The sequence below is a fragment of the Microcaecilia unicolor genome, chromosome 2 (genome assembly GCF_901765095.1).
Source record: "Microcaecilia unicolor chromosome 2, aMicUni1.1, whole genome shotgun sequence".
Lineage (NCBI taxonomy): Eukaryota > Metazoa > Chordata > Amphibia > Gymnophiona > Siphonopidae > Microcaecilia > Microcaecilia unicolor.
The window spans coordinates 489,048,694-489,063,895 of record NC_044032.1 but is presented as its reverse complement, the minus strand read 5'-3'; the positions used below and the strand labels follow the sequence as shown (position 1 = coordinate 489,063,895).

General features: G+C 42.8%; 1 protein-coding gene across 2 annotated transcripts in view; it reads right to left on the bottom strand.

Moving 5' to 3' along the window:
- Positions 1 to 15,202, bottom strand: part of CFAP99 (cilia and flagella associated protein 99) — a 325,784-nt gene that overhangs the window by 218,296 nt on the left and 92,286 nt on the right. For both annotated transcript variants that reach the window (XM_030191113.1, XM_030191114.1), the window contains exon 6: positions 13,528 to 13,702. In XM_030191113.1, coding sequence (XP_030046973.1) covers positions 13,528 to 13,702 — 175 coding nt within the window. The remainder of the gene's footprint in view (positions 1 to 13,527; positions 13,703 to 15,202) is intronic.

The window sequence follows — 15,202 nt, the reverse complement described above, 5'->3', positions numbered from 1 at the left end:
TCGTGTAAAACTTTTTTCCCCATAGTTTTAAACTTGAACTTTCTGCTAGAGGTAGAAACTTAACTGTCACAGCCTACAGCATTAACAGATAACCTCTAGAAGGCACAGCAGAGCCTAGTTCAGCCTTAGTCTACACACCCTCCTCAACTCCCACCCACCCCTAGCACATCCCTTCATTTCCCCCCCATTTTCAGCTGGTGCCAGCATTCAACCCAGATATTCAGTGCCAGGCCATATCCAGTGACCGGCATTGAATATCTGGGTTTTTCAATGCCGGCTACAGCATGACTAGTTAAGTCGATATTCAGACTTAACTGGCCATGGATTAGCAGGCAAAAGGTAAGCATGCTTGCTGTGCAACCTTATTTGGCAGCTAAGCTTGACCGGTTAAGTTCAGAATATCGGTACTTAACCAATCAAGCCCCCGGAACTTCCCCAACATCGCCAACTATTTTTAGAGCTAACCAGGCATTTTCAGCGATGATAACTAGTTAAATGCCGCGGAAAAATGACTGGTTATCCGCTGAGATGTGAGTTAACTAGTTGGTGGCCATTCCCAGCCGGTTAACTCGCGCTAAATATCGGGGTCTTATAGTCTTAATTTATAGTAAATTATTCTAATTAGGATAACAAGAGAGGCGTTTTCATTACAGAGTTTTAATTATAACTCATTACTTGCTGAGAAGCAAACACTAAATAAATCTTACAATATATCTTATAATCTTAAGGCTCTTTATATTAGTCTAATATCCCTACTACCTTAACAAGTTTAATTAATTAAACAACTTAATAGTATTAAGATGTAGACAGAAGTCCAGCAGTGAGACGGGCGCTATCCATTCTTCCTTCTAAGCCAAGTGTCACGTCTGTGGCCGTGACACCTCTCAGACTCACCGTATTTCCGGCGGTCAGCTTCTGAGCTGGTTCCTGTCTGGTCTTCCTGTGTTAGTTCTGTCTCTCTGTTAGTTCCCGCTCTCTGTTGGAGTTCCTCAAGGATCTGTCCTTGAACCCCTTCTTTTTTCAATCTACACCTCTTCCCTGGGCTCGCTGAACTCATCTCATGGTTTCCAGTATCATCTTTATGCTGACGACACCCAGCTTTACCTCTCCACACCAGACATCACTGCGGAAACCCAGGCCAAAGTATCGGCCTGCTTGTCCGACATTGCTGCCTGGAAGTCCAACCGCCACCTGAAGCTGAACATGGCCAAGACCGAGCTTATTGTCTTCCCACCCAAACCCACTTCTCCTCTCCCTCCACTCTCTATCTCAGTTGACAACACCCTCATCGTCCCTGTCTCATTTGCCCGCAACCTTGGAGTCATCTTCGACTCCTCCCTCTCCTTCTCTGCACATATCCAGCAGATAGCCAAGACCTGTCGCTTCTTCCTCTACAACATTAGCAAAATTCGCCTTTTCCTCTCTGAGCACACCACCCGAACTCTCATCCACTCTCTCATTACCTCTCGCCTTGACTACTGCAACCTACTCCTCACTGGCCTCCCACTTTGCCACCTATCCCCCCTTCAGTCCGTTCAAAACTCTGCTGCACATCTTATCTTCCGCCTGGACCGTTATACTCACATCACCCCTCTCCTCAAATCACTTCACTGGCTTCCGATCAGGTACCGCATACAGTTCAAGCTTCTCCTTCTAACCTACAAATGCACTCGATCTGCTGCCCCTCCTTACCTCTCTACCCTCATCTCCCCTTACGTTCCTACCTGTAACCTCCGCTCTCAAGACAAATCCCTCCTTTCAATACCCTTCTCCACCACCGCCAACTCCAGACTCCGCCCTTTCTGCCTTGCCTCACCCCATGCCTGGAATAAACTCCCTGAGCCCATACGCCAGGCCCCCTCCCTGCCCATTTTCAAATCCTTGCTCAAAGCCCATCTCTTCAATGTCGCCTTTGGCACCTAACCACTATTCAAGAAATCTAGACTGCCCCAACTTGTCATTTCGTCCTTTAGATTGTAAGTTCCTTTGAGCAGGGACTGTCCTTTTTGTTAAACTGTACAGCGCTGCGTAAACCTAGTAGCGCTATAGAAATGTCAAGTAGTAGTAGTAGTAGTAGTAGTGTTAGTTCTGTCTCTGTGTGTTGGCTGCATTGGATTGTTTGGGGGCTGTCACCCATTCCAGATTTCAGCCCAGTCCAGTCCGGATCTTCCAGACTGCCAGACTTGCTCTGTTTGTTTGAACCTGCACAGCCCCCGTAGTTTCCTGGTGATTGCTGCAGTCAGCCTCAGCTGCTGCTGGGCTTATTAGCCATTTGGAACCTCTCTGCCTTTGCCTTGCGTCTAAGGCCCTGAGGTTTGTTGGGGTGCTGTTTGCACTTCTGCTCAGTCTAGTTCTTGCCTGAAGTTCTTGCCTGTTTCAAGTTAGTCTATGTTTAGTTAGGGTATTGCTTGTTTACTGTATTGCTTGTTTCCCAGTCTTGTTTCTTGTTTGTATGTCTTTTGTCTAGTTCTAGGTTCATCTGGGTTTGTTCCCTGTGTCAGTTCAGTCCTGCCCAGACCTGGCTTGTCTTCTGACTTATTCTACTGCCTGCTGCCTGCCCTGACCTGGCTAGTTTCCTGGTTTTCGCTTCTGTCTGCTGCCTGCCCTGACCTGGCTAGTATCCTGGTTTTCTTTTCTGTCTGCTGCCTGCCCAGACCCGGCTTGTCCTTTGGTTTACTCTTCTGTATTGTGTCTAGTCCTTGTCTGTTTGTGTCTTTAGTGGCTGTTACGCAGCTTTCAGTCCTATCCTTTAGCTTGTCCCTTCCTTGCCCTGCTGTCCCTGTATGTTCCGTTCCTCTCTGACCCTCAGTCCTGGTTCAGCCTAGTGGGTATCCAGTCCTGCCTTGTCCAGTAAGTCCTGCCGGCCACCTGCAGCCAGGAGCTCAACTCCTGGTGAAAAGTGGCCAAGTGCAGGTGAAGTTTAAGGGTACCTGCTCTGCTTATTCCTGCTTGTTTGCCTCTGCTTTTGCCTGCCACTGCCACTGCCACTCCTCGGCAGTGGCCCAAGGGCTCACAAACCCAGTTTCCAGCTTTGAAAACGTGACATCAAGTTTCCATAAATGCTGTCAATAATCCTCTGTTCCTCTGTTTTCAGCATTACACAGGCATAGTTCCTTAATCCAAAAGATGAATCCTGTCATACTTCAGACTGTTGTTCTGACTTTTTGTAACTGGATAACCCTGGACAGATAAGTTTTGGCATTTTTGGTGTTTTTTTTGCCATCTTTACACTGGTGTTAGTTTTTGATAGTTGGGACTCCCACTTCATCTTCTAACCTTTAGTGTAAAACCCTGATGGATAATTGGCCTAAGGTTTTTCTTCACAAATTGGCAGGGTGGAGGTTTTTTTTTACCGCATTGCATTCTAAGGCTGATATTTTTTAGCAGAAACCTATGATACTATTGTTTATCATTTATTGAATTTAATATATCGCAATTTTTGAAAGACAAGTCAGAGTATGCACAATAAAATCAGGAAAATGAAAAGCAGAGTTCCATAATATAATAGGAAAGAAACACTCAACCATGCTATCAGGCCATGGTAGTGTCCGACGCCCCAACTTACCTTCGGGTGTCAGGAGAAGGCATAAGGGAAGACTCGCAGTCCTACTAGGGGGTCTCAGTTTACCTCCAGGATGCCGCTGACCACTACTGTGCTGCCTGGCACACAGGGATCCTTTCCGGGCAGGACACGCCACTTCTGTTTCAGGCTGTTGGTGTTTCTGCTGTTAAAACATTTAAAGGGGCAGCAGCAGCGTGGGAATGCCTATTTCTGGAAGTTCCTGCCATCCAATTGGTGCCTTAGCATCTGGTCTCTTACCATGTGTTGCTTCGGTTCCTGCCTTGATCCAGCTTCAGTGTCCTCAGTTCCAGTCCTGCCTCAGCGTCTTCAGTTCCTGCCTTCTTCCAGTCTCAGTGTGTTCAATCCAGTCCAGCTTCAGTGTTCCCACAGTTCCTGTCTTCTGCTGCTCTGATGCCTCTCTGTCGACCCACTACCTGGCCCTGTACTGACTCTCCCACCACCAGCTGGAGCCTGGCCAGTCTATCGGTTGGTCAGGCAGCATCAATCCAGTTGCGGCCTAAGGGTTCACCCCACACACACACATTCATGTGAGTGGTGACAGAAGTGACACAACTGATACATAAAATACACACTCATTCATTCAGAGACCTTGGGCTCACTACTGAGCGAAGCTGCAATCTCCCTTTCCAGGATGGGAACTTATAGAGCTGCAAAGGCTACTTCAAATAGATAAGTTTTCAATGCAGCACAGAATGTAGTAAAAGAATGTTCTAATTGGAGGTTTCTTGGAAGGGAATTCCATAGAGAAGGAGCCAGAAAGTAAAAAGCAGAATTTCAGATAGAAGCCCAATTAGCTTGAGAGAGGTGATGGAGTACAAGTCTATTATCATGTCAAGAACAGAGTGCATACACAGATGTGTAAGGAATGATAAGAATGCTGGTATACCAGTATGTAGTACATTATGAACTAATGTCAATATTTTGAATTTGATCCTATATTCAATTGGTAACCAGTGTAGTTGCTTCAGTAATGGGGATGCATGACCATAGCACTTTGTCTGACAGAGTATTCTGGCTGCAGTATTTTGGAGAGTTTGTAGGCATTTGAGATGGGATTCTATCACTCCTGCATAAATGGTGTTGAAATAGTCATATCCTGAGTTGATTTAAGAATAAAATAACGTATGGAGAAAGTCATTATCTATGTAATTGCAAATAGCTCTTAATTTACAGAAAAAGTAAGAACCTGTTTTGAGTACACTAGAGATTTGGGCCAAGAAAGAAAGTGATGAATCAAGAATGATGCCTAAATAGTGGAAGGATGAAACCGGAGGTATAGGTCTATCAAAAAGGATTGATGTTAATGATGGTGGTGAAGCTGCCCTCAAAATCCAACAAGCCACTGTTTTATTTGGGTTAAGTAGGTGTTCCTTGAGACACTGGCTACTTCACAGAGACATAGTTGAAGATCTATGGATGCACTGGAGATGTGGAGGGGCATTTTCGAAAGGGATGTCCAAGTTTTGATGAGGACGTCCTCGCAAAACGTTCCCATCCAGGGGCAGGGAAACCTGTATTTTTGAAACAAGAGGGACATCCATCTTTCATTTTGATAATACGTGTAACACAAATAGAGAGGGTAATACAGCATACACAGAAAGTATACAAACACAAAAAGAGCAACACTGGGCCTTCAAGACTGGGACAAATAAAGTTCTTTATTAATGACCCGATATGGGCCGTGCTTCAGGGGTCAAGAATAAACACAGTAGGATGTATTGGAAATCGATTCAAAGCCCCAGCATGTAAACTGAAAATCGCCGTTTGCCGCTGTGGCGAAAATGAGCATACGAGAGGGCTCTTTACAGAGCTGCATTTTCGCCACAACAGCAAACGGCGATTTTAAGTTTACATGCTGGGGCTTTGAATCGATTTCCAGTACATCCTACTGTGTTTATTCTTGACCCCTGAAGCAGGCGCTGTTCAGCGCCGAAACACGGCCCATGTCGGGTCATTAATAAAGAACTTTATTTGTCCCAGTCTTGAAGGCCCAGTGTTGCTCTTTTTGTGTTCGTTTCGATAATACGGTCATGGACGCCCAAATCCTGAAATTTGGTCATCCTTAGAGATGGTCGTCCCTAGACTTGGTCGTTTCTGATTTTCGGCGATAATGGAAACCAAGGACGTCCATCTCAGAAACGACCAAATGCACAGGACACCACCCGGGCACCCTAGGGGGCACTGCAGTGGACTTCATAAATTGCTCACAGGAACACAGCTCCCTTACCTTGTGTGCTGAACCCCCCAACCGCCCCCCCAAAACCCACTACCCACAACTGTACACCACTACCATAGCCCTTACAGGTGAAGGGGGGCACCTAGATGTGGGTACAGTGGGTTTCTGGTGGGTTTTGGAGGGCTCGCTGTTTCCTCCACAAACGTAACAGGTGGGGGGGGGGGGGGCTGGGGCTGGGTCCGCATGCCTGAAGTGTACTGCACCCACTAAAACTGCTCCAGGGACCTGCATACTGCTGTAATGGACCTGAGTATGACATCTGAGGCTGGCATAGAGACTGGCACAAAATATTTTGAAAGCTGTTTTTTTTTTTGGGAGGGGGTTAGTGACCACTGGGGGGAGTAAGGGGAGGTCATTCCCGATTCTCTCCGGTGGTCATCTGGTTATTTCGGGCACCTTTTTGTGCCTTGGTTGTAAGAAAAACACGACCAGGTAAAGTTGTCCAAGTGTTCGTCAGGGACGTCCTTGTTTCTTTCGATTATGGTTCGAGGACATCCTAGCGTTAGGCACGCCCAAGTCCCGCCGCTGATACACCCCCTTGAACTTTGGCCACCCCTGCGACGGAAAGCAGTTGGGGACGTCCAAAATCAGCTTTCGATTATACCGATTTGGATGACCCTGTGAGAAGGACGCCCATCTTCCGATTTATGTCGAAAGATGGGCGTCCTTCTCTTTTGAAAATGAGCCCAATAGTGTACAAGGAGAATGTCATCTGCATAAGAGAACGAGTTAATACCATGTGTCTGAATCAAGAGGGCTAGCAGACTTAAGAAGAGGTTGAACAGAAGGGGGAAGAACAGATCCCTGTGATACTCTGCAGAGGAGGAAGGGGATGACTGCTTCACTTGAAATGTACGAGAGGCCAAAAATGAGAATCAATTAAATACCATTCTAGTGATACCCAATGCTGTCCTACCCGAAAACCTGATTGTCACAGATGGAAAGCATTAACTGATTCAATGTGAGATTGCAGTTGGTTAAACACCATAGTTTCAAGTATTTTGGAAAGAAATGAGAGCTTTGATACTGGACGATAATTGTTCGGTATCAAAGGGTAGCAATTAGCTTTTTAAAAAAGTGGTTTGACAACTGCTGTTTTAAATGGTTTTGGTAGTATGCCCATAGAAAGATTTAGGGAGATTAGCTGATATATAACTGGGAGAAGACCCAGTGAAGATAACTTTAACCACGGTGATGGAGATGGAATTGGATCTAAAGAGCATGTGGAGATGTGTAAATTTTGTTTTCCCTAACAAATCTGGCATGGGAATGTTAAAAGATGATCAAGATGATGGAAAACTCTGGGTTGAAGGAAACAAAACCGAACGAGTGTCTGGAATAGGGGGAAAAGTTGCTTGAAGTGACTCAATCTTTGAAAAAGAATAATTGGGAATGTGTCAGAGATAAGCGGAGGCTCCTCTGACTTGGTATTAGGGGATCTGGTAAGCTCAGATAAAACTTTGAAAAGTTGAGTAGTGGAATTACCAGTTAATCAAATTTGGTTAGACAAGAAAGTTTTATTTCATATTCGCAAACGAGTGGTATAATAACAACGTGCTAATTTACAGTGTTCTAGGAGTTCTCTCGACCTATGTTTGCATCTCTATTTGAGAATTCTAATTGCGTATCACAGATTCTTGGAGCTTTGAGGTTTCTTTTTTCTCTTTTAATTGTGATGAAGTAAGGGAACACTGAGATATACGGGAGAAGTAATACCTTAGTTTTTTGATTATATGTGATTTCAATTACCTCAATATTGACTGGATAAATGTTAAAATCAGAGAGTGCTAGGGAGGTAAAATTCCTAGATGTGATAAATGATTGCTTCTTGGAGCACCTGGTTCAGGAACTGACAAGAAGGGGATCTATTTTAAATAGTCCTTAGTGGAATGCAGGGCATAGTATAAGAGGTAACGGTGACCAAATTTGAGCTGATATCTGTAGTGAAGTCACTAAGGAAATCTACTGTAGCAGCATTCAATTTTCAAAAGGGTGACTGATAAAAAGAGGAAAATGGTTAAAAAGAAGCTAAAAGGATCAACCACAAAAGTTAGGACTTTAAGAGGCACATTTTCAAAGCACTTAGCCTTCCAAAGTTCCATAGAAACCTATGGAACTTTGGAAGGCTAAGTGCTTTGAAAATGAGCCCCTAAATCAGGCAAGGACGCTGTTTAAAAATTCCATCTTGGAAACCCAGAACACATGTATTTCATGTATTAAAAAGGTGGAAAGAACAGAAAATGGCAGCCAGCATGGTTAAAAGGTAAAGTGACAGAGTACTAGAGCCAAAAGAACATCCATGGGCTCTGGCCTCATCTGCAGAAGCCTCGAACACATGATTTTATACTTAAGTCTTTTTATTTAAGTATACAAAGGAACAATATGCTCTGCAACTGTTGTCAGATAAAAAACAATAATAATAACAACAAACAACTATAATAACCCCACCACCACCACCATCTACCCTTCCAACCCCAACAATAGCTGACTTCTACTACCCCAAGGAATCCTAATCCACCATGTTAAAATGTCCATGGGTACAAAATACAACCCATTCTGTATGACCTAGTGGGGAGAAATATGTCTTATGAAGCACTGTTGTGATTTTTTAATCAGTGGATGAATAATAAGTCATCAACAGTCTCAGGATTCAGTCTAGCTCTCCTGTCTTCCACAGTCTTTTCTGCAATAGAAAATGTCTTCTTAGAAGATGTGCTGGTAGCAAGAATGTGCAGGATCCTCCATGCAAATTTTGCTAGTTGTGGCCATCATGTTTGCTTGTTTTTCCAAAAAATCTAAATATCATCCTTTGCATCACTCAAACATAAGCAGTCCAGTTCATTAACAGGCTTCAAAGTAGAAAATGACACAGGGACAAAGTCTTTTCTTGTACCCATGGGCTCTGTCCCCATCCCACCCTGTCTCCACGGGATCTGTCCCCATCCCCGCGGGCTCTGTCTCCGTCCCCGCGGGCTTTGTCTTGATCCTCGTCCCCACAGTTACCACAGGTCTACGTTCCCGTGTCATTCTTTGTCTCAGAGGCAACAACTCATAGCACCAACCTTTTCAGGCACATCAGAAGCAGAAAGCCTGTGAGGGAATCCATGGGAACGTTAGATCATGAAGGAGCAAAAGGGACACTCAGAGATGACAAGGCCATAGTGGAGAGACTAATAATTTTTTTTGCTTGTCTTTTCATTGAAGGCGTGAATAAACATGTGGATAAAGTTGAGCCGGTTGATGTAGTGTATCTAGGTTTTCAGAAAGCTTTTGACAAAGTTCCTCATGAGAGACTTCTGAGAAAATTAAAAAGTCATGGGATAGGAGGTAATGTTCTGGGGTGCATTAGGAATTGGTTATTGGACAGAAAACAGATGGTAGAGTGAAATGGCTATTTTTCTCAATGGAAGAGGGTGAATAGTGGAGTGCTGCAGGGATCTGTACTGAGACTGGTACTATTTAACATATTTATAAATGATTTGGAAATCTGAACAATAAATGCAGATGAAACAAAGCTATTTAAAGTTGTAGTTTTTAGGAATGCCCACAACCTGCCCATTCTATGCCCATGGGCATGCCCCATTTTCAGCTGTGCGAATTAGAATTTACTTGCACCACATTATAGAATACGCCTATAAGGTTGTGCGCGTAAATTCTAATTAAAGCCAATTGGTGCCACTAATTGGTTGTCAAATACCAATTATAAGCGCTGACTGGTCTGTTAATCAATTACATTGTGCGCACAATTTGGCCAATTAGTGTGCACAACTTAAGGCGCCATATATAGAATTTGGGGGATTGTGAAAAATTGCAGGGAGACTTTATAAAATTGAAGACGGCGCATCCAAATGGCAGATGAAATTTAATATGGACAAATGCAAAGTGATGTACATTGGGAAGAATAATCCGAATCACAGTTACCTGATGCTAGGGTCCACCTTGGGGGTCAGCGGGCACTCAAGAAAAGATCTAGGTGTCATTGTAGACAACACACTGAAGTTGTCTGCCCAGTGTGTAGCAGCAGTCAAAATTGCAAACAGGATGCTAGCAATTATTAGGAAAGTAAGACCAAAAATATTATAATGTCTCTCTATCGTTCCGTGGTGTGACCTTACCTAGACTATTGTGTTCAATTCTGGTTGCTGTATCTCAATAAAGATAAAGTGGGATTAGAAAAGGTTGAAAGAAGAGTGACTAAAATGATAAAGGGGATGAAACACTTCTCATATGAGGAAAGGCTAGAGGTAAGAACTCCAACTTGGAAAAGAGACGGCTGGGGGGGATATGATTGAGGTCTACAAAATCCTGAGTGGTGTAGAATGGGTAAAAGTGAATGGAATTTTTAGGGGAATCTCAATGAAGTTACATGAATATACTTTTAAATCGAATAGGCAATATTTTTTTCACTCAATGAATAGTTAAGCTCTGGAACTCGTCAGAGGATGTGGTAACAACAGTTAGCGTATCTGGGATTATAAAAGGTCTGGACAATGTTCTACATTTACTTGTTTACAGACTCCTGATGCAGGCCAACAAGCTGAAACACAGCCGTGATGAGTCTCCTTTGAAGTGAATAATGTTTACGTCCTCTGTTTCACCCCAACTACATCCTATTGTTTTTTTTAGTTTAACCTTGTATATTATGCCTGTACTTCTAGTTCTATAACTTGTTTTTTTGTCCAAATCAAGCTGTGTACATGTAGCCAATGCATGCTTACTAAGAAAGATACCCATAAAAGGAGTTAAGTAACGAGTGATATCTAAGCATTGCTGGCTGTTTCAGACAAACAGGGTGTGAGTCATGAAGGGAAATAACATTATTTAACTGGGCTGTGGAATTCAAGTATTTGGAGTTTCACCTGTGAGGTTTATGAATCACCCAGGATTTATCCCATGACACTGCTCCTGACTGTATCTGCTGGAAAGATGAGAACTCCCGCAGCCCAGACAGACTGAGAGATTGAGATTTGTTTTTATTTGCTATAAATAAATTGCATTTATTAGTGAAGTTTTGTGTGCCTTGTATCTTTCCTTTCTTTGGACATCATTTTCTCTGCCAATACAGCACCCCTATCCATTTTGAAAAAAAAATTATATACAGTTTAAATTACTGACTCTATGTTAATTCTCTGTCTTTCACCCTTTAAGACCTGAGGAGGGGATTCGTAGACCAGTGCTGATCACAGCAGAGTAGCCTAAGTGCATGTGTGCAGTAGCCATTTTTATAATGTTCTAACATTCATAAACCAGACCTTTGTTTTATACACTACATGTCATTTCCCCCCTAAGTATTTATTTATTTATCACAGTTTGAATTCCACCAATCTAAGAGCCCTGTTTATAAAGGCTTGCTACTGTTTTTAGTGTGTGCTAAAAATTAGCATGTGCTAACCATTTAGATGCCTATAGGAATATAATAGGCATCTACATGGCTAGCGCACACTAATATTTAGTGCATGATAAAAAAGATAGCGCACCTTTGTAAACAGGGCCTAAGTGTAATTCCCACACATGATGGAACACGAGAAAAACAAAAAAATTGGCAATATATCAACAAGAAGCCACATATAATCTGTAGTAAAACTTTAAGTAAAAAGGGGAAAAGGAGGAAAACCCTCTAAGCATAAGCCTCCAGGAATAATGGAGCTTTTAGGTTCCTATGAAAGATTATAAACACTGGGCCTGATATTTAAAACTACTCAGGTAGCTGGTGTTTCTAGGAAAACAAAGAAGTAGAGAGTGTGATATAAGCTTCAACACAGGAGATGTTTATCACAAAGTACTGAGGTATTTAGAGCAAAGCTGGTGATTCTACCCAGATAAGGGTAAGGATCAGGGTCATACATTTGATATATTGCGCTGACTAAGGCAAATCAGTAATTTTCAGTGGCACTATCTGAATAGTGCCATTGAACATTATTATTGACTGCCCCCGTGCTAAGCAGATAGGACCAAAGTGAGCCGGAGTGAAGCTGACATAGAGCTGGAAATTACCCGGTTAGCAGTGAGATTCAGTCCACCAACTGGGTAACTATCCGGGTAAAGCAAGGACAGCAAAAAGCTGTCCTAACTTATCCTGGTGGCTATGTGGTTATCAGTCTGAACATTGCAGGTATCTGGATAAGTGCCGGTAGTCCCTTTATACACACATTTGCTGTGCTAGTAACTGTGTAAGACCCGGTGCTGAATACCTAGGTATAAAAACTTACAGCAATCTGGGGCAGCCTACTGGAAATCTTAACACAGAAAGGCAGGAGCCTCATTCTAAACACGTTATGATCAGGTTACTAAATGAAGACCACATAGGGGAGTAATATATGGGAACTAGCATACACACATGTATGAATGATGTTTAGAGACGGGGAGGGGGGAGGTGGGTCGGGGAGGGGAAGGGGGGGGGGAATTACAGTTTGACAACCTAGGATGTCATTGGAAATATTATATGACTGTATTATGATATCTCTATTATGTAAGGCATGACAGATGTTGGACAACTTTTTGATATGTTTATTCGTCAATAAAAAATTTTAAACATAAAAAACTTACAGCAGCTATCATTTAAATAGAACACTGACTGCAGTAAACTGAATATTTACCCTTACTGTTTCCTTCCTAAGTTCCTGAGGAAATTTATTTCACATCTGTGGCCCACTCACCAAAAAAACAAAAACTAAAAAAAAAAAAAAGAAGAAGAAGATCTGAATTTATAATTTATAAACACCTAGGAACAGAAGCCCAATTTATAGTTAGGTACCAAAAAATGAAGGCACAAAAAGGTGAAGTACATAGTGCACATTAACAAAAAGAATTTTGCTAACTCCAATTCTTTTATTCTACTAATTAATCAAAATCCTATCATAGTAATATGATTAAGGGCTCCTTTTACAAAGTGGAGCTACCGATTAGCATGCGAAGAATGCCATGGAAATTGAATGGGCTGCTTTGCATTCAGCGCGCCACTAATCGGTAGCAAATACTCCTAAATAAATGTAATTTTTAAAATAAACTAGAATAACACTGACTGGTATGATTAATTAAGAGTTTTTCCATAGATATAAGCTGGGAGACAATGCTTAAGGGGTTCTTTTATTAAAACATTATAAAATATGGGTTCAGCGTGTTTTAATTTAGGACTTTCCCAAAGGCTAAACCCATATTTAAGGTGCCAGTATTTTAAGGATTTTCTTTTTTGCTTTTCAAATCCCTCACTAATTTTCCCATTAGCGGTCATGACTTGCAAAAAATTAATGTGGGAGCACATTCCACCTCCTATTTAGGAGGTGCTAGATGCTCCCATGTTAAACCCCATTATCCAGTTAGTGTGTGCTAATCAGAACGAGTTACACCCATTCCTCACCTGTGCCATACCCCCTACTGAAAAAAATACAAAATAAAAAAATAATGCATGGTTAGCACACACAACTAGGTAAATTACTGCACATTTTAACACATTTGATGGTAAGCATTTTTGGGCATGCTAACCATTCGTTAGTACTAACGCTGTTTAGTAAAAAGGCTCCTAAGACTTGTATACATCAAATACATTTTCCAATGGAGACGTAGATTAAACTTGTAGGTTGCTGCTAGTAGTATAAAAATGTCAACTTTTTCCAGTTTATTCAATCATTTCAGGCCATAGTTTATGACCATACAAATTATATCATACATGAACGTCATATTCTCTACAAAAATGAAAACAGTTACTTACAGGATGAGATTTTCCTTGTATTGGTATTTTTTGAGGTACTGGTATGGGCCGTGGTTTAGGTTTGATCAAGTTGAAGGCTTTAGGCTCTGTTACCTTTGAAGTCTTTACAGGGACAAAAGGGCGTGCTGTTTTATCAAGGAGGTGATCAACCATCTGTTTCACTTCTGGTTGCCATCTGAAAAAAGTACAAAGTTTTTCAACAATCACTGCAGTTCTAAAAACACAAAGGCTTTTCTTTCTCAGCCTCTCTTTACCTTCCTGGTAGATTCCATACTTGGGGGGGAGGCGGGGGTAATGCCAAACCACGTGCGGGTGGGTGGGGACAGAGAGATGCCGCACCATGTGTGGGTGGGCAAGGGCGGAGAGATATGGGCTGGGTGACATCATGGGCTCAGCAAGTGGCACCCTTTAATGCTGGCACCCTGGACCAGAGCCTCACCTGGTCCATAGGCAGAGGCGGCCCTGGTCAATGGATCGGCACATGACGGCAGACCCCCTGAACTCTTCAGGCCTGAAGCATGGGCCTACTTGGCCTATCCTTTAATCTGGCCCTGCCAGGAGGGGGTCTTGGTTGCCTGAGGGTCCCCTGCCAAAAGACCAGGAGGCGGAAAAGGGGAATCCTGAGTGAGGTTTGTGACCCTTGGCTGTAAAGCTCTGGAACGCGTTGACACGCAACCTGAGAACTGTCTACGAACTGACAAATTTCAGCAAACTATTGAAAACCTATCTCTTCGACAAGATATACAACAAAGATCAACACATGTAACTGTATAATCTTGGACTTTCCAGAAATGTTTCTTAATATCTTTTGCTTCAGTACTATCATTTAACCCAAAACTCTGTTAACAATAAATGTATGTTCCCCTCCAATTCCCATATCCACGATGAATTGTAAGCCACATTGAGCCCGCAAAAAGTTGGGATAATGTGGGATACAACTGCAATAAATAAATAAATAAATAAAGGAGGGTTGTAGCTCCTGAAAGCGGCAACTGGGATACTGTGTATGCTACAGGTGGACAGAGGAGAGATCTAGCCCAGGAGAAGGAGATTGTAGCCAAGACGATCTCGGTCCCAAGACCAGAGTCGATCCAGAGGGGGGTCACTGCTGGAAGAGGGTCAGAGTAGCGGAAGGTCTGAGCCCACAGAGATTGAATTTGTGCTGAAGGCAGGAGAAACAGCCAGTGAGAATAGCACTGCCCTACAGGATAGACATGGACAGATGAACAGTATATATGTACAGCACACATTTGGTGCCCACGAGGTATCCCTGTAAATATACCTGAGAGGAAAAGTGGTATAGGAGTTCTGAGGAACACCAGCAGGATTGGATCTAAGTTGGAGTTTATATGCTGTTTGGACTGCTTTATAAAGGTTTGAAATACGGCCTGTTGCAGAGTTGGAAGAAATAATCTGTTTTGAGTTTGCATAAGCTGTGTCTACAGTGTATCCTTTGAGTCTGAGGGTACAAGTTCCTCCCAAACCCCTGGATCACTATTCTGAACCATAGACCCACTTCCAAGCTCGTCTACAGGTGAACTGGAATGGACGAGTGAGGTGAGAGTGGCCCTGAATGTGAAACTGAACTGACTGAATTCTGCTTTGTGGCCCGGGGCCGGTGCTAGCGAATGGGTGAGACCCGGGTTACATGTAGGTACATACATACACAGTAAAC